Source organism: Rhinopithecus roxellana, chromosome 4 (assembly GCF_007565055.1).
Source record: "Rhinopithecus roxellana isolate Shanxi Qingling chromosome 4, ASM756505v1, whole genome shotgun sequence".
NCBI classification, from domain to species: domain Eukaryota; kingdom Metazoa; phylum Chordata; class Mammalia; order Primates; family Cercopithecidae; genus Rhinopithecus; species Rhinopithecus roxellana.
In genome coordinates, this window is record NC_044552.1 from 168,703,693 (window position 1) to 168,724,843 (window position 21,151).

At 34.4% G+C, this 21,151-nt stretch overlaps 1 protein-coding gene across 2 annotated transcripts in view; it reads right to left on the reverse strand.

Annotated features, from left to right (window-relative positions):
- The window catches only part of TBC1D32 (TBC1 domain family member 32), a 255,150-nt gene that overhangs the window by 193,108 nt on the left and 40,891 nt on the right, over positions 1–21,151 (reverse strand). For both annotated transcript variants that reach the window (XM_030929510.1, XM_030929511.1), the window contains 6 exons: positions 20,600–20,659; positions 15,707–15,797; positions 11,597–11,737; positions 6,647–6,739; positions 4,009–4,151; positions 1,595–1,719 (listed from right to left, as the gene is read on the reverse strand). In XM_030929510.1, the coding sequence (XP_030785370.1) occupies positions 1,595–1,719; positions 4,009–4,151; positions 6,647–6,739; positions 11,597–11,737; positions 15,707–15,797; positions 20,600–20,659 (653 nt within the window). The remainder of the gene's footprint in view (positions 1–1,594; positions 1,720–4,008; positions 4,152–6,646; positions 6,740–11,596; positions 11,738–15,706; positions 15,798–20,599; positions 20,660–21,151) is intronic.

The window sequence follows — 21,151 nt, forward strand, 5'->3', positions numbered from 1 at the left end:
AATCTCAACAGAAAATGGAAATATTTTGAACTAATGAAAAATGAAGATACAATTTATCAAAACTATAAGATGTGAGAAAGATGTGGTTTAGAGGGAAATTTATAGCATTAAGTACAAGTATAAAGGTACAAATACTATAAAAGAAGAAAAGAGCTAAAACGAATCATCTAAGCTTCCACCATAGAAAACCAGGAAGAGAAAATTAAATCCAAAGTAAGAAGAAAAGAAATAAAAATTAGAAGAGAAATCAGTAAAATTAAAAACATGAAATCAAGAGAGAAAAATCAGCAAAACCAGAAGTTAGTTTTTTGAAAAGAACAGTAAAATTTATAAGCCTCTAGTCAGGTTAACTAAGAAAAAAAAAGAGAAGACACAAATTACTAACATTAGAAGTGAAAGAGGGGCCATCACTACTCATTTCAATGATATTAAAAGGATAAGGAAATATTACGAACAATTCTATGCCCACAAATTTGATAATTTAGATAAATTGACCATTTCCTTGAAAGACATATTTTGCCAACATTCACAAAAGAGAAAGCAGGCAATCTGAATAGGCCTCTGTTTATTTAAAAAATTGAATCAATAACTAATAACCTTCCAAAATAAAAAACACCAGGCTAAAATTGGTGAATTTTATAAAATATTTTATGAAGAAATTAAACCAATTCTGTGTCATACCCTCCAGAAGACAGAAAGAATAACTTCTCATGTATTATGAGGTCACCATTCCAATAATACCAAAACCAAAGACATTACAAATTCTACAGACTGATATATCTCATGAACATAGAGGCAAAAATCCTCGATAAATATTAGCAAATGAAAGCCAACAAAGTGTAAGAATGATTTATACATCATGAACAAGTGGAATTTATTTCATGTATGTAAAACTGGCTCAACATTCGAACATCAATTAATGTAATATCAGGCTACATAAAAAAAGAATACTTATTGCAGTGTTATTTATGGAGGGAAAAATCCTAGACACAATCTCATGTTCACTAAGAGGGAAAATGTTTGAATAAATTGTGGTAAACCTATACACAAAAGTATAATGTAGTCATTAAAAAAGCATGTTTCATTCTGTATTCACCTAAGAAAATTCCCATAGTTATAAAATAAATCAAGCTGCAGGGTAATGTATAAAATATAATACCATTTTTGTAAAGAGAAGATAAAAATATGACTGCTTGTATGTAGGTTTGTCTGATGCATTGGATAATTATAAGCACAGAGAAAGTCTAGAAGTGTAAACACTAAAATATTACCATTGGTTAAGTGAGAAAATAGGAACTAGAAGAGGAAGAAAAAAGTAGCTAGCTTCTTTACACATCTTTGGTTTGACTTAATCATGTGTGACAAAAGTCTGTAAGTGAAAATACAAGGGAGCAGATAATGGGGCGGGTAAGGAGACCCATCAAGAGTGAACTCTCCTTATTTTGAAATTACAGACAGCAAGGTCTACTCTGCCTGCATAGTCCATAATCCTGGTTATTCCAACTTTTTTTAGATCATTTAATATATTATTAGTAGCTTGTGAGAAAACCAAACTACACCTGGAATAATTATCCAGATTTAAAATAGCACATACCTTTCTTCAGAAGAGTTCATATTTGCTCCATAAAGGAGTAAAATAAGTCCTTCTTCTACAGATGCAATTCTTGCCAAAATACCAGCTATATGAACTAAAGCTGTCTCAGAGCAATTTGGAGATGCCTGTACATTAAAAAGAAAACAAGACAAATCACATAATTTAATGACATGCTAACATATCACAGACTAAAATTCAAGGATTGTATGTAGTCTCATAAAGCTATATTACCACAACAAAAAACAAGCTTAATGATTTGTTCGGCTGTGAAATAATATGTCTGAATAAAATGTGTTATTAGATTATATTATTTTACCAGCCCAACTGATGAAGCAAATAAATACAGATTTTTTTCACCCAAATTAATTAAGAATTATTAAGAATTGCTGCTCTTGTTACAGTTTTATATATATTTCTGGTTGGCAAATGTAGTAGACCGTGTATTTCCACTTTGCCCTTTATTTCCCACCCACTGGGCTCCCGAGTATAATTACATTATATATGATATCTAACACACTGCCATCCCTTCTAAGGGTATCATCCTCTTATACACATTTGCATCATGAATGTACATCCGACTAGGGATAGCCAATTCATGGGCTGGCCAATAGTCAATGATGTCATCTAATAAGAAAACAAAGACTGAACCAACCATATTTGCTCACTTTTGCTTTTAAATGAAAGTACTAAAATGCCTTTGCCAATATATACCAAAGCAGCACAAAGCACACACTGAAAACCAGAGAGCCATGTCAATGCTAGAGTGCATCTACAGTACTATAATTCCTGTTCTTTGTGGGGTCTGCTTATTTACCTGAACCTGCATGGATGCCAACACACATATCATCTATAATACATTTGAAAATGTAAACGTTGCAATCAATATATTCTAATTAATTTAGTAGGCTAGCCTAACTAATGATTAGTCAGGTATATTCACCTAAAGAAGTCCTAATTATTACTAATCATGTTGTTTAGTATGAATAGCACTATTCTTACTACTTAGCACAAAAAGTATATCACTTTTCATATTAAGTATCTTTCTTAAAATAATTTCTCTCCTTAGAATACATTCCTTCTCTCACATATGAGACTATATATATTCTCTCATGTCTATATACATATAAACACAGTATTTTAAAACTTTCTATTCCTCATTTTAAATACTTTTTGTTTAAAGGCCTGCCTTCCCTATTACAGTAGGCTTCTTAAAGGCAATAAACATGTATTATTCACTTATATATTTGCAGTACCCAGCAGAGAGCTAATGATATAGCAGAAGCTCAGTGGGTGATGTTGGATGTCTTAAATTAGATACTGAGTGTCCACTATGTGCCAGAGGGCTACTGTTAAGAATAAATAATTCAAGCATAACATAAGTATAACTACAGAAGTACATAACATGGGAACACAGAGAAAAAACCCACCTAACTTTGCAAAGGAGAACTGGGAGGAAATTTCAAAGATGAACTCTAGTCTAAAGAGGAATTTTTTTCATGTGGACTAGGGTGAAGAAAAAGCATTCAAACACAAGGAGATATAAGAACCTTATTTAGAAAGTGCAAATCGTCTATTACAACTGGAATATATATGAAAGAAAGTAGTTAGGGGACAGAAAACTTGCATTTGCCAAGTTTACCTAGCAAGCAACAAGCAGAAAAGTATGTGACGGCCCACTGATGGGTGAACATAAGAGAAAGATGAAAACAGTAAAAACACCTCAAAACAGATACAAAAAGGCAAAAGCTTTTAACCTATTGATAAGCCTTAAAAATCACTGCCCAGAAGTTTAAGTCATACAAGTAGAGGGAGGTACTGAATAGACACCCAAGCTAGTAACAGTAGCAACTTGTTAAATGTCTGACCTAGAGCAAGTCACTTATTTCAGCCTCAGTTGTGATTATTAAATTATATAACGTAAGGGAATATACTGTGCAAACTGTAAAGAGATATGCATCTGTTCAAATTGGAATTCTATATAAGTGTTCTCTCTAAAGTAATACCAGTTCTTCTTAATATAAAACAGAGTTGGTTACTATGGAAAATAATCATATTTCCAAAAGCTATAAAAATGCCGTAAAACAAATAACAAAACATTGACAAGATTTATTAGATTTGCAAAACAAATAACTTCTTAATAGAATAAATTTTCTAAGTTATTTGCATCAGAAGATCTAGTCCTGATTTAAAAAAACTTGGATATTCTATGTACTTTCCCTCTGCATATCATAATAAATCAATCAACTGCATAAGCTACAATTTAATACTAAATAAAAATATATATCAGCACAAAATACATTCATACATGGAAGGACAGCATAATAAAATATTTCAAATTTAGAAATAAAGTCCCACTGAATATTTACTAATACCCAGGTAAGAGACTCTTTTTCTCCTTAGTAAATAATACCAACCTCAGTTCCTTTCATTAAATTGTGAATAGGCTGAAGAAGTGTCTCTATTACAATGTTGTTATATAAGCATTCCACTGCGCATTCTTTTTGATCACAGAGTATCCATAGAACTTCAGTCACCATACTTGCAGGAGAGTAATTCTCTAATAAACAATACATATTTTTTAAAACCAAAACATTAAATACTTAGAACTATTTTATGTGTTAGCTGTTGTTATTCCAAAAAGTTCAACATCAAAGTTATTTCAATACTTCAAAAGTTATACAACTCAGTGTCCAAAGGATGATGTATTACCAAACTATAACCTGACTTACGGGATTTCAATTGGCTTAACATAAAAAGTGAGCAAATGACAACAAACCAAACATGAATGCCAAAAGATGAGAATACAAAATCATTTACTGTCCGACATTAAATTACTGCTTAATATTGAAGATGTGGTCTGAAGCAAATGTACAGCTTTTTTTCCTCCTAGAAAACATGTTTTTCTCCCTCGAATACACTTTTACCTTATTTATATTCATTCTTTTTCTTAAATAACATATTCAAGTATTGAGCCTACAAGAAAATTACATTCAGACAAGAAAATGGGGAAAAGGAGGCAGAAGAGAATGGAAACTTTCATAAACTTTTATAGACACTACTATACTTCTTGTATTACCATAAAGCCAGTGGAAACAAAGATCTTTTTTTTAGATTTTCTTTCAAAATACAGTATATACAGGAAAACACAATACATGTAAGTGTAACATGGTTGGAATCATCACTGAATTAAATGATTTTCAGTTTCATAAAGTGACATATTTTCAGATATATAATCTAATATCCTCAAAATAATAGTTTTTAATGTAAGATTGTCCTAGTAGGATACAATACTTTAGTATTTAGACATTGTATGTCTACGCATTATTGGTGTTTTTTATTATTAAGTGTTTTACTTTGGAAACTATTCTAAGATGAAAGTTCTTAATTTATGTTACAATATTCCATACTCAAAAAACATGCTGACTCCAGGTCAATATCTGACAAAAAGAAAATGGAAAAGGAAAGTTCAGTGATTTTTCAACCAGCTCCAAGTGAGAAACGCTGTTTACAATGACAGATATTATTGACGAGCATATGGTCATTCTCTCACTCATCCAATCGTCTTCTATTTACTAAGTGCCTAATATATACCAAACACTGTACTAGGAACTAACTATGAACAGAAAGGTAAATAAGACAAAAACAATACACATCATGGTAAACCAAGACATAAACAAGTAATTACAACAAAGAAAGATGATTTTAATCATAAAGAATGCCTATGTTGTAGGAGTATATAGTCAGAAGACCTAAGGTGGTTCTTTACACATGTAAATGCTGTAAAGACAGAAAAAAGTCTGAGAAACACTGTGAAGATCAATAGGCTAGTATAATTGCTTGGAAAAAACCTCTTAGTTTCATATTTTTTTTAATTGATTCAGAAGGTACATGTGTCAACTTGTTACATGGATATACTGAATCATGGTGAGATTTGGGCTTCTGGTGCACTCATCACCTGCACAGTGAACACTGTACTGAATAACAACCTACCAGTTGATAGTTATGTTATAGCACTAATATATAGCCCAAACCATTTTTTTCTTTGATTCACTAGAGTTCGCCTCAGAATTTGTGTCAGCAATTCTAGGGTTATTTCCTAGTTTTAGAACACTGTATGTCTATGCATTATTGGTGTGTTTTATTATTAGTGTTTTACTTTGGAAACTATTCTTGATACTCAAAGGAAAAATATGTTATCTTTTAAATGTTAATATTTTAGAACATTTTTTAAAACTAGTCAACAGCCATAAAACTAAAAGGCATTTTTCAGGCCGGGCGCGGTGGCTCAAGCCTGTAATCCCAGCACTTTGGGAGGCCGAGACGGGCGGATCATGAGGTCAGGAGATCGAGACCATCCTGGCTAATACGGTGAAACCCCGTCTCTACTAAAAAATACAAAAAACTAGCCGGGCGACGAGGCGGGCGCCTGTAGTCCCAGCTACTCGGGAGGCTGAGACAGGAGAATGGCGTGAACCCGGGAGGCGGAGCTTGCAGTGAGCTGAGAGCCGGCCACTGCACTCCAGCCTGGGTGACAGAGCGAGACTCCGTCTCAAAAAAAAAAAAAAAAGAAAAGAAAAAAACTAAAAGGCATTTTTCTGAAAAACATGAAGAGTTTTTTCTTTATTCTTCAATAAAAGAAGACCCTGAAAAGATTGAAGTTTTGGATGTAAGCCAAAACAAGTGAGTTGATCAAAACATTTTAGAAAGTATAAAGAATGGAAAATAACAGGGAAAAAAATCACATTATGACCTATCAATCAAATATCCCTCAGTACCATGTCTTGAGAACATTTTGATCTTAATAAAGAACATCATTAAAATTCTCGGTGATTAAATTATAAATTTAAAAGGAGTAGAGTAGAAACATCTTAAAACATCAATGAACAAAATTAAATTTCATGGCTTACTTCAGGACCAATGTAATTTCTCATAATACTGTATCTTAATGAAACCTACTTACCAAAGTAGGTCAGGCACTCAAAACATCTAGACAATAGAATACTTATTTTTAGATGTTTTCTATTTTTCTACTTAAAATAGAAACAGAATTACCTGAAAGTGTAGCTGATGTCATCTTTGGACAACTTGGTGAGTAATAGATAAGTTGGGTAAATAGAACAAGCAGATCTATGAGGGATACCAAACCTTTAAAAAGAAAATAAAGAGAAAATTAATTTCTAACACATTCTTTCAACTTAGAGAAATTTAACTGAGCTTTCATCCATCTATATAATTGAGTTTTTGTACAGACTATTGGGCAATCACGCAGAAGGGAGCTACAATCTCAGATAGAAGACTCCAGAACAAATTACATACAAATTAAAACACAGTAAGGCAAGCAATGCTGTAGGTGCTATGTAAAGATACAGTTTTACCATTTATTTTGAACCAATCACTTAAGATAAACCTATGATAGAAAGATGTATGAATCTGATCAAGGCTATTTGAGTTTATTCAATTAGAAGTAGTAAAATTCAGTTTGTCAAGTTGGTCCAGCTGATTTATCTACACAAAACTGTAGAACAGGCTGGGCACGGTGGCTCAAGCCTGTAATCCCAGCACGTTGGGAGTCTGAGACGGGCAGATCACGAGGTCAAGAGATTGAGACCACCCTGGCTAACACAGTGAAACCCCATCTCTACTAAAAAAATACAAAAAACTAACCGGGCGTGGTGGCAGGCGCCTGTAGTCCCAGCTACTTGGAAGGCTGAGGCAGGAGAATGGCGTAAACCCGGGAGGCGGAGCTTGCAGTGAGCTGAGATCTGGCCACTGCACTCCACCCTGGGTGACAGAGTGAGACTCCATCTCAAAAAAAAAAAAAAACTGTAGGACAGGGCTTACCAAACTTTCCTCTTTGACGAACTAGAGAGTAAGTATTTTAGATTTTGTGGCCAAATGGTCTCTGTCACAAATACTCAAGTCTGCCGTGGTAGCACTAAATATATGTAGATGATACGCAAATAAATGAGTATGGCCATTCTCCAATAAAACTTTGTGTGCACTAAAATTTAATGTATATTTCTCACATATCACAAAACACCCTAATTTTCAACAATTTAAAAACATAAAAACCATTCTTAGCTCACAAGTGTACAAACAAGATAGTAGACCAAATGTGGACCATAGACAAAATTTACCAACTCTTGCTATAGAGGCTTACATTAAAAGAGTCTAGTGAAATCACATGTGAAACTTAAAGGTGAATGTTGACCTAACATTAGTCTAACACAGTCTAACATAGTAGAATAAACCTCTAGAAACTCAATTTTCAGGTGATCTATAATATCTGGTAGGCCAAAATGTAGACGTTAAAAGTCAATACAAAATGATAAATAAATGATAATGACAGATATATAAATGTAAGCTGAATACTGCACCATCACAAGTATACATTAGTATATTTCTGTAAAGTTCAACAGTATCCTATAAAATGATAGCTCTTTTATTAAAAGTCAATTATCTACTGAGTGCTCGTTATGCATACAATTATGTGGCACTACCATGGGAACTACAAGAGATGTATATAAGGCAATGTCTTTTCTCAAGGAGCTCACAATCAACTGAGAAGAAAAGATTTAGAGAAATTAAAAAAGCTACAAAACAGTATAAAAGAGTATTCCAAATAAATATACTCTATACCAAGGGTCAGCAAACTACAGCTATTGTGGACTGATTTTATAAAAAGGCTCACAAGATAGGAATGGATTTCACATTTTTTAAATGTGTCCAAGGTCCTCAAAATCATGCCCAGATTCAAGGATTCACTAAGAAGACTCAGAGGATTCAGCATACAATTGTATTCACAGCTATGATTTACTGTAACAAAAGGATACAAAGCAAAATCAAAGCGCAAAAGTGCATGAGGTGAAGTCCAGAGCTAACCAGTATAAACTACTAAGCGTCCTCTTCTGGTTGAGTCATAGAAAATACACTTAATTATTTCAGCAGCAAGTTATGACAACACATGTGAAATGTCACCTACCAAGAAAACTCATTAGAAAACCAGTCCCTTAGGTTTTTGGGGGATCTAAGTATGTAAGCACACTCTACCTAGCACACGCCAAAATTTTAAACTCCCAAAAGAAAACCAGATACTCCACATAATTAACATTGTACAGTTTAGGTGGTGAACAGTGCACAGTTTAGGCACTCATCAGTTCTAGAAAGAATAGGAAATCCAAGTTCCTAGGTCCCAGCCAAAGTCCAACCTTACAAACAGGCCTTTCTTTTTTTCTTTTTTTTTTTTTAAATGTTTAAAATTTCTTTTTATTTTTTTTTTATTATTATACTTTAAGTTATAGGGTACATGTGCATAACGTGCAGGTTTGTTACATATGTATACTTGTGCCATGTTGGTGTGCTGTACCCATCAACTCGTCAGCACCCATCAATTCATCATTTATATCAGGTATAACTCCCAATGCAATCCCTCCTCCCTCCCCCCTCCCCATGATAGGCCCCGATGTGTGATGTTCCCCTTCCCGAGTCCAAGTGATCTCATTGTTCAGTTCCCACCTATGAGTGAGAACATGCGGTGTTTGGTTTTCTCTTCTTGTGATAGTTTGCTAAGAATGATGGTTTCCAGCTGCATCCATGTCCCTACAAAGGACGCAAACTCATCCTTTTTTATGGCTGCATAGTATTCCATGGTGTATATGTGCCACATTTTCTTAATCCAGTCTGTCACAGATGGACATTTGGGTTGATTCCAAGTCTTTGCTATTGTGAATAGTGCCGCAATAAACATACGTGTGCATGTGTCTTTATAGCAGCATGATTTATAATCCTTTGGGTATATACCCAGCAGTGGGATGGCTGGGTCATATGGTACATCTAGTTCTAGATCCTTGAGGAATTGCCATACTGTTTTCCATAATGGTTGAACTAGTTTACAATCCCACCAACAGTGTAAAAGTGTTCCTATTTCTCCACATCCTCTCCAGCACCTGTTGTTTCCTGACTTTTTAATGATTGCCATTCTAACTGGTGTGAGATGGTATCTCATTGTGGTTTTGATTTGCATTTCTCTGACGGCCAGTGATGATGAGCATTTTTTCATGTGCCTGTTGGCTGTATGAATGTCTTCTTTTGAGAAATGTCTGTTCATATCCTTTGCCCACTTTTTGATGGGGTTGTTTGTTTGTTTCTTGTAAATTTGTTTGAGTTCTTTGTAGATTCTGGATATTAGCCCTTTATCAGATGAGTAGATTGCAAAAATTTTCTCCCATTCTGTAGTTTGCCTGTTCACTCTGATGGTAGTTTCTTTTGCTGTGCAGAAGCTCTTTAGTTTAATTAGATCCCATTTGTCAATTTTGGCTTTTGCTGCTGTTGCTTTTGGTGTTTTAGACATGAAGTCCTTGCCCATGCCTATGTCCTGAATGGTACTACCTAGGTTTTCTTCTAGGGTTTTTATGGTATTAGGTCTAACATTTAAGTCTCTAATCCATCTTGAATTAATTTTCGTATAAGGAGTAAGGAAAGGATCCAGTTTCAGCTTTCTACTTATGGCTAGCCAGTTTTCCCAGCACCATTTATTAAATAGGGAATCCTTTCCCCATTTCTTGTTTCTCTCAGGTTTGTCAAAGATCAGATGGCTGTAGATGTGTGGTCTTATTTCTGAGGACTCTGTTCTGTTCCATTGGTCTATATCTCTGTTTTGGTACCAGTACCATGCTGTTTTGGTTACTGTAGCCTTGTAGTATAGTTTGAAGTCAGGTAGCGTGATGCCTCCAGCTTTGTTCTTTTGACTTAGGATTGTCTTGGCAATGGGGGCTCTTTTTGATTCCATATGAACTTTAAAGCCGTTTTTTCCAATTCTGTGAAGAAACTCATATTGAATCTATAAATAACCTTGGGCAGTATGGCCATTTTCACGATATTGATTCTTCCTATCCATGAGCATGATATGTTCTTCCATTTGTTTGTGTCCTCTTTGATTTCACTGAGCAGTGGTTTGTAGTTCTCCTGGAAGAGGTCCTTTATATCCCTTGTAAGTTGGATTCCTAGGTATTTTATTCTCTTTGAAGCAAATGTGAATGGAAGTTCATTCATGATTTGGCTCTCTGTTTGTTTGTTACTGGTGTATAAGAATGCTTGTGATTTTTGCACATTAATTTTGTATCCTGAGACTTTGCTGAAGTTGCTTATCAGCTTAAGGAGATTTTGGGCTGAGACGATGGGGTTTTCTAAATATACAATCATGTAATCTGCAAACAGGGACAACAAACAGCAAACAGGCCTTTCTAAGGATAGCTGTTTCAGGCCTGCTGTATTAACTCTTTTTTCGTACACACATAGAGGGAATATACAAAAGTAGTATGTGGCCAAAACAGCCTAAAATATTTACTATGTTACTATGTGGTGCTTTACAAAAAAAAAAAAAAAAAAAAAAAAAAAACAGTTTGCTGGTCCCTGCTATATACTACATTCTTAGTTATCATTTTTAATTCCCTTAAGAGTTTAAGAATATACTAACAGCATGTGCTGAAGTTTGACAGGAAAAAAGTAAATGAGACTTAGGGTAAAAATAATATGGTAATATATAAAATGACACAGGGCTTTGCAGTTTATAAAACAGTATTTGCAAACCTCATTTCTCTGTGATCACAAAAATTCTGCAAGCCAAATATTACTGATTTCACAATTCAATTTTTACAGATAAAGAAACTGAAACAACAAAGGTTAAGTGATTTTCCCAAAAGATCACAACTAGTTTATAATGGAATGAGAACTTAAGGTCTTCTAGTTCTAAATCTATATCTGGATTCCTAAAGGCTGAAGAATAACAAAAACAAAAACAAATAAAAAATACATGTAGGAAGAAGTACACACTGAAAACTAAAAGAAAACAAACACTTCGAAGTGTATAAGCTATCAATAGACTAAAAGGTATGTAGCTAAGTACCGTAGAAAGGAACATGTCAAATTTCCAAGTTTGAACACTTCATCATATATAAATCTTAGCATATCTTAACAAAATTTATTTTTCCTAATTGTACTTACCTTTTTTATTCTTCAGCTTAATAGGAAATAATTTTCTGCCTTGTTTATAGATCAACAATCTTCCTAAAAGGCACAGTGAGTGAATGAAATAAATATATTGTAATTCTTGTCCTAAGTAGTAGAAAGTTTTCTGCTTTTTTCCTTAAAAGAGAAGCAAACAAGAACATTTATTTAGCGTCATCATATTTTACAGTACCTGTCTTCATTCCCTTCTAGACATTAAACAAGGCTACAGGTTAGAATGGAGACTAACCTGTTGGTCTAAAATTTTTTAATTATGTATTTTCCTTATTGTTTCCTAAGATCCTTTACAATAAAACCCCAAAGAAAAGCAATCATCTTAAAAAGCAGCCTCAGAAAGGAATAGTATACATATAGTGTCCATTCTAAAATAAATACCATAAGATTGTCACAGTTATCTGTCACTGAAGAGGAACTTCAAAAGTAAGTTAAGGGCAGAAGAAAGTTAATAGAAAATGTTAGTTACTGTTTAATTTCACCAATTAAAAGCCAGTATTACAAAAGATCATATTAACAAGCACACATCTAAGTGAAATTAGAATCTCTAAGATATAGACATCTCCCAAAATGTTATTTGTCATTCACTCATTCACCTGCACATTCAAAGTCTGTTGAGTACCTATTCTATATAAGATCCTGAACACTAGTGTCAAAAACCATTAAGAACCATGAAACTGGGCTTCCAATCCAGAGTATGGCAAATAATCTGATCCGACCAGAGCATGAGGAGAACAAGTGGAAGAGAAGGGACTAGAAGGGGCAGATCATGGAGGGACTTAGCCTCATAAGGAATCTGGACTTTATTATAGGGGCAATTGGGAAGATATCAAAGGGTTTTAAGCAGCAAAGTAATAAACATGAACTGTGAAAATCAGGCTCTGATGGCAATATAAAAGTGAATAAAAGAAGGTCAAAGTCTGAAATAAAAAGATCTATCAAGAAAATCATGAACAAAACATTAGTAAAAGGAATGCAGAAGAGTGGTAAAAATAAAAGTTTAAGAAAATAAAATCAATATGCCTTAGGAAGGATTACATATGGAGAGTGAAAGAATGAGAAGATAAGAAAACTCAAGGTCCTAATTCAAGTATCTTTGTTCAGAGTAAAGTTTTCTTCTATTTAAGTAATTCTAAAAGAAGGCCAGGCGCAGTAGCTCATGCCTGTAATCCCAGCACTTTGGGAGGCCGAGGCAGGTGATGACCTGAGGTCAGGAGTTTGAGGCCAGCCTGGCCAACATGGTGAAACCCCGTCTCTACTAAAAATACAAAAATTAGCCGGGCATGGTGGCAAGCGCCTGTAATCCTAGCTACTATGGTGGCTGAGGCACGAGAATTGCTTGAACCTGGGAGGCGCAGGTTGCAGTGAGCCAAAATCGCACCACTGCACTCCAGTCTGGGTGACAGAGTGAGACTTTGTCTAAAAAAAAAAGAAAGTCTAAAAAGGGAAAAAAAACTGTGATTTCAATCTTTAATATTTTAATTCAAAGTGCCCATGTAATATCCAGATAGAGACACTAAATAAGGTGAGTGCGTGTGTGTGAAATTCAGGAAAGGGATGTGGTCTCAAATATTCCAGTCATCATTTATATATAAATATATAATATTTGAAACCATGAAAGTAAATAGTTTCCTCCCAAGACAGCAGGTAGACTAAGGTGAGAAAAGAGCCAAGGGCAAAATCTTTATGAGTACAAACATACAAAGAAAAAGAAAGAGATTTTCAAGTGACCAAGAAAAACTTAGAGAATGAGGAACTATAAACAAGAATGTTACCATGAAGAAGAGTGAAAGCAAATGCTGTAGAAGTAGGACGAGAAAGAGAAGATGTTGATACATGGGAAGGTCATGGGGCAGAAGAAATAAAAGCCTTATTTCCATGGCTGAAAAGTGAATATAAGGTAAAGAACGGGACCTGGGAGTATAGAGACTACTTAGAATAGAAGAGCTCTTCTCTAATGGGAAGCAGAGAGGTAAGGCACACAATGAAGCAAAGAACTTGTTCAATTTTTTAATATGAAAGACACACGAGAAGGTTAGAGGATGCAGGGAAAAGTGCCAGTAGAAAGTGAGACACAATAATAACAATCTTCTGGTTCTTAAAACACAAACACACACACAAACACACACACAAGCAATGTTCTGGTTCTTAAAAGACACACACACACACACACACACACACACACAGAAGATAAAAGAATCAAGACACCAATCGAAAACAAAACATCTCTTCTTTGCAGGCTAAGAAAAGGAAATATTGATTAGGGCACATAAATATATATTTGCATACAAAGAAGGAAGACACTTAGAGAATTCATATCTGGAAAGTTCCATTTTTCTTAATGAAAGAGTAAGCAAGGGCTCCTCCTCCTGAGAGAGAATTAGGCAGGAGCAAAGCAGAGGGTTCGATGAGACTGACAAGGGCTTGTAATAGCTGTTATGGAACCCTGAAGAAAGAACATCTAGGAGGATTCCAAAGCAACAGAGAGAGAGCAACTGAAGTCAGAAAATATATATTTACTATCAAGCCATATACTCTCTGCTTAATTTCCTGAGTACCAGAAAACATACAGAATTGAATTGACCTAAAGCTGGGCAACTTCAGGCAGAAAACTCTGAAAGAGAAATGCGCAAGAATTCTTTTAAAAACATGGCAACAACAACAACAAAAAATGCAGTGAGGCACCCTGGGGTCTTTAGTAGATAGGGAAGAGAGCAAAACCATGAAGGGCTGAGAGAGTAATGGGGGGAAAGGAGCTAAATATTACATTTTAATATCAAGAAATTAGAGAAATCTGTAAGTCTGTAAATGAGATAACACATGAACTTATATGACTTTTTCCTTCTCTTGAAGAATAAATTATAACTTCTACACTTTCTCCTCCCCTACTAAACACTAGCTTGTGAAACCCATTAATTATTGGTCTATCACCATCCTCCTTGCTTTAAGTTAGATAAAGAAATTCACCCAAGAATGAAGAAAAGTATAAGATATCGTCATACTCTCAAAAGAGCTTACTATATGCTTAAGGAAACAACATAAAAACAACAGAACAATAAAAGCTATCAGGTTCACATGGCAAATCGTTGACATAAGCAAGAGCAAGAAAAATTCAGAATAGGCAGGGAGGCCTTGAAATTTACAATACAGTTTCTGCCAGGAGCAGGGGCTCAGGCCTGTAATCCCAGCACTTTGGGAGGCCAAGGTGGGGGTATCACAAGGTCAGGAGTTCAAGAGCAGCCTGGCCGGCACAGTGAAACCCCATCTCTACTAAACCTACAAAAAATTAGTCGGGTGTGGTGGCAGGCACCTGTACTCCCAGCAACTTGGGAGGCTGAGGCAGGAGAGTCGCTTGAACCCGGGAGGCAGAGGTTGCAGTGAGCCGAGATCATGCCACTGCACTCCAGCCTGGATGACACAGCGAGACTCTGTCTAAAAAAATTAATTAATAAAATACAATTTCTTCTTTCATGATAAATAAGATATCTATTAGTGTAGGGAATTATGGATGGGGCAGTAGGAGTAAAAATAATGTTGTATAGGCATTGGTATGCAAAAAAGACTAAGAGAAGATTCATTTTAGTCAATAACTAGAGAAGAGATCGTACAGAGAAATTGGGGCCAGATTACGAAGCATTCGGGACATTTTAGCTCAGACAGAGAATAAGCAAAGAAGGATCACGGGGTGACACGGAGTGTTCAAAAATAAAAACAACATTTTATGGAAGTTTTTCTCCCATTAAAGTGCATATGTGCCTGATTAGATGACTGATACATTACTGTAGGGGAAAGAATGGACTGTATATTATTGCAATATAACAGATTAGGTTATATACCCTAGTATGAATTGAAGAACTGCATCTAATAAGAATCAGTATGGTTGTATATTAATTTCAAATGTAGATCTGTTATAGAAAATAATGATTATAGTGTATCTTATAAATGTGTAAAATATATTTTCCAATGTCATTAATAAAAGTGACCTCATTTACCATAGTAACAATCATTTAAAAATAAAAGTTACTAATAAACTCTATTTACTAATAAAATTTACCATTTTTAAAAGTATGTAATAGAGGAAATAATACTTACTGCAGTGCTTTGAATGTCCCAAGGTGTCCTCAGCTTTCCTAGTCTTACACAGTTCAAAGTACTGAACACACTGTTGAATGGCTGTAGTTATCTGATGAAATAATAAGTTATTAATTCCAGAACTTTGCAGCCCTCAAGTCCAAGAATTAAAAGTCAAAGCTATAAAAATGCTTTGGAGAAATATTTGAGAAAAATATTTAGTATAGTACCTTTCTAGCTATTAAAGCTCAGCCTCCTCAATTACATTTTAACTATGGCATCACTCTGGTGAACACCGTGAAAATATTTGTGGACCAACAAATACAATAATGTTAGAATGTTGGTGTCATTGCACAGAAATAAATATATACTTTATATTTTATAGTGAAAGATTTAAAAACTCTGCGGCCATGACCATAACTTTAGAAACTATCTTGTCCAGTTCCTTTGCCTTAGAATCTTTTCCTCCTACCCAGGCAGCAAAATATCAAGTGGATCAAGTCTTTATTTCCATCTCAAATACCAGAATTGCTAAAAGTTGATAAAGAAAAATCTCATAAGTCAAAGAAAAGAGTCACAGTAAAAAAATGATCTCCAACCCCTACTGTACCCAGCGATTCTCCTACTAGTCTCCATTCTAACTCCTCCTCTCATTCTCCACAAGCAGGGGCTTCAAATCTTCTCCCCTTTCCTCAGCACCTGCCTACCCATCGATGGCCTCTTATCCTAATTCCCAAAAAAAAAAAAGTCACCAGTGATATACGGTGTGATCATTGTTAAGTCTGGTAACAAGGCAGTTGTTGGGGACCTTGAAAAGATCAGTTTCAGAGAGTTTGAATAAAGCCAGACTCTACCAAATAAAGGAATAGGAAGTGAAAAAGTAAAGGCAGTTAGCATAATTTTTATTTTCAAGAAAGACAGCAAGGAAAAATTTTAAAACAGACCAACAACTGTATCTTAGAGTCAAGATTAAACTCTTTTTCAGGTTAGAAGGATATGGTTATGCTTAAATGTTACTGGGGGAAGCCAACAGAGAGGAAGAGTTTTGACTCTATAGGAGAGAAAGGGGAGAGTTGATAGAAAAAAAATATATACAAGAGGAAGAAGCAGATGGAATCCAAGTGGAAGGAAGGCTTAATTAAGCTTTAGATAGGAAAGGAAATGAAGGTTTGAAAAGAAGCAAGTTCATAATTGTAGCATCAAGGAATCACTGGATTTTCCCATCTTGTTCATTGCTATGGCCTCAGTCGCACTCAGAAAACAGGTAACATAACAGGACTTCTAGCTTTAGAAAAGGCCTCCTTACAAGGTGGGATTTTGATAGCATCTAGGAACTTGCATTTCAGGTGGGCTGTCATCATTCTGAGAACTGCGAATGGCTGACAATGTTTACACAAGTAATGTGATTTATGAGAAATACCTGCTTTACCTCTAGGAGTCTTGGACCCTGGTATGTACGAGGCAGAGGGTTTCCATGTGATCAGCAGCCCTTCCTCAAAAACAAAAACCAGGCACTGAGTTTCTAATGAGCTTCCCTGGTGTATAACATTTCACATAAGTTGCCACAATTCAATGCTGAAAGAATTAAGCATGTCTTATGTGATTCTAGTGGGGAAAAGACTCTTGGAAGCGATTTCATATCTTCCACACTTCACTCAATGAACTTTTTCCTCTTTGCTGATTGTTCTTTGTATCCTTTCATTGTTATAAATGATAGCTGAGAGCATAACTATATGCTGAATCCTATGACTCCTCCTAGCAAATCATTAAACCTGGGGGTTGTCTTGGGGACCCCTCCCCCTCCCATATCTACAAGTCTTTTCTAAATCAAACGTCAGGGATCCAGACCCATGCCTCCTAGAAATCTGCATTTCAAATATGACTAAATCTAACAAATCTAAAAATCATTATCTTTTCCAGCAAATGTGTGCCTCCCACTGTGTTACTTATCTCAGTGAATGACATTAATCATCAATTGTCTGAGGCCTCAATCACAACCCCCTCATTCAAAAGTCCTCTAAATCCTGCATCCTAAATAAAGTATTTTGAGTCCATCCATGTATCCCAATTCTGTCTTATCCTTCTTCCATGGTTCCATCATCTTTTGCTTGGATTATTATACAATGTATTAAACATCTTTTTGCTTCAATACTTCTCCCCTATCTCTACCTAGAACCTCTGACCCATTTTCTAACAAAAAACAAAATAAAACAGAAGTGGATTAAAATAACAACTGACACTTTAGGAAACTCTTGACATGAAAAATTTATAAAATAATGCACTTAAGAGAAGCTCTAAAGAATTAGAAGACAAAAGAACAAACAATAGACTGCTTCTTTAACTGAAAACTCAAAACATTGTCTCCAAAATAATCTCTCTCAAAGACTCTTTCATTCATTCAAGGCTTTAGAAATCCACCCTCCTTGCAACAATTCCTACCCAGCTTTATCTTCACTATCCACTTACTTACACTCCCTTCTTTTCCTTCTACTCTTTCCCTTATATTTTCTTAAACATGCTATATTTATTTGAGAAAAGGCAGCAATCACAGGAAAGAAAAGGAATAATCTCAGGACACAAACAATCACATTACATGACATCCCTTTAAACCACAGGAGCAGAAAGCAGATCTATAGTAGGTGAATTTAAATACTAGTCTAAAGAGTCAAGTTGGGAGTATAATGAATGATTTTTCTAACCCCTGTGAAAATAGACACAAATTTGCTATAAAATTCAGGGTTGTATTTGATACTTATTGCCCTATACTATCAAATATATACCAGCCAGTTCATTTAATTGTTAACCCCTAAGACAGAGATTTTTAAAAAGGTTAACTAAGACAATAAGACAGGAAAAACCAACGGAGAATTTAAATGACCAAGCCGTCAAGTCATTTTTTAAAATGACTTTCAGAGAGCAGTAAAAATGGCACTAAATAAAGCCATTTCAGAAACCATTCCTTTAGGGGTTGACTGAATCAAGATTCAAATTGTTAAAAATTAAAGGTTAAATATTTACGCTGACAGCCAAAACTTTTAACCAGTTCATGTCTTTGAGATGCTATAGAAACAAAGATTATCTTAACTTTTTCAGGGATATCTATAAAAAACCAACAGCATATACAAAAATTGACAGCTTAATGCCACCTACTGAAAATGTCATAAACATAAGATAGAATAGAACCACACAAATACAGTAGCCACCAACCACATGCCTATTTAAATTTAAATTAATAAAAACTAAATAAAATTAAAAATACAGTTTCCCATTTACTCTAGTCTCATTTCAAGTTTTCAGCAGTCATATGTGGCTCATGGTTACCATGTTGTACAATGCAGATATTTCATCACTGCAGAAAACGACATCAGAGAGCAATGATGAGAAGCTAGAGGAAATATATCAGCAGATCATCATGCTAAACAGGCTGCTATGAGTAAAGTTCTTACACAAGAATCTCTTATAGAACAGAAACACAAATTGATGGAGTGGTCTGCAATTTCCATCACAGATGCACAAAATTTGATCCTTGATTCTGAAAATACAAAGGGAATAAACAGATCTTGCATCATTTTCCCCAATGTTTATTTTCAAAAGTGGGGCCAAGTTTACTTTAAAACAATAAATATAACATGAATAATATTTTGATACTTTGTAAATTTAGGAAAGCTTTTTAGAGCAAAGGAGGTTTAAGTTGAAATGTCAAAAAAGTTTGATACACTATATACATAAAATAAACTATTTGACTAAGTTGATAAAATATTAAGATGATTTATAATGACATAATTCCATTTGCAGGTTAAAAGTTAAGGTATAGTTAACTTTTCAAATAAGAAACCAATTTTAAGAATTAATCTGTAAAAAACCTTATTTGAAATACTTTCACTGGAGCCTCTGTGATAGCAACAGTGACTTATTATCTGTACATAAACCATGGGGAAAAAATCATCCTGTTCTTTATTTTTCCTTTCTGTATCAGTCTATGCTCATAAAGCAAAAACAAAGTTTTGTTTAAATGGGAATGAGAGAAAAATGAAATGTGGAGAAAGAATTATTTAAATTCAATTTCTCTAAAAATTTTTAAGTATATTTTACCTTTACAAATAAATTCTTACCCTATTATTCAATATCCCTCTCTTCTGCTGCTGCTCAATTCTCTTGATTCTCAAACACAAAACAATTATTGTTCTCCTTCCCTCATTTTATGCTCTACTGCACTCAACCAAAAATCACAATTTCAGAATCTTTTCTTCATGTGACTTCTAAATCAAGGTTCTGCCTAACTACATAAACGATGTTTATTGACTCAAAGCTGTATCAGTATAACATTTGAATATCTTAATAAATTTTGTGGTTTTCATTTTGTCAATTATTTATTAGACTTGCTGATTTCTTTTTAATTCTTTCAGTACCCTTATACATTGTTCTACTAGTAGTAACAAATGTAGATGATTTTGGTAATATATTTTAGAGTATTAAGTCCACATTTGGTATAACTCAAACCAATTACTGAAAATGCAAAAGTATTTATCATTATGACTTTTGTCATGTAATTTTCACTGAAAAATATGGGTCTATATTATAGAAGTAATGGCTTTAATAATACTTGATCTGAATCAAACTACATGCTACTGCTTAAAAATATGGCTTCTCTCAAACCAGCTTGTTATTTATAGAAGCCAATTTACTATATACATAAAACATATTTTCTAATTGCTATCCTGACTGCATTCATTTTAAGTCTCTATTGTTATCACTTTATGTTCCACAGGATGGTAGTTTAAGATCACATAAAAGGCGAATTGCTTCATTATCCAATATTAATTATCACCACACAACTTTGCATATTCAAGTTATTACATCATATATATTTTGGTAGTATTATTTCTCAACATAAAAAAGGAATTACAGACTTACCAGAGACTTATATTTCTTTTCAAGAAGTCTTAATACTGTAGTTCTGCTATAATGTGCATGCTAAAATTAAAAGGAAATGATATTTAATACTCAAGCTGTGCCACTCAAAATCTATTTTTCCTGCATTATCTTCAATCACATCATAAATCACACAATAGCTTAGATTTAAACCATTATAGTCAATGACAGGTGTTTATGTGTGCACTGGATTAGGAGGATAGCAATCACAAGAATGCAAATCATATCAAAAAACTTGCAGATCATTTAGTGACCGACCAGTAGAAGAACATTCTATCCATCAATTGTGTCCAATTTCCACACTAAACTATTTTAAAATCACCACCAAAAAAGTATGCATATGACAGAATCCAAAAAAAGATACACAATGGGGGAAAAAAAAAAAAAAGCACAACTCTTATACTGAAGAGGATACTGTATGGTCTACATGTGCAGAAATCTGCCAACACTGAAATGCTCTAAAGTGACAGTACCCTAATCATTTTCTGCCAACTATAATTAAAAATGATTCAAAGTGTCAAAAGAGCTTTAACT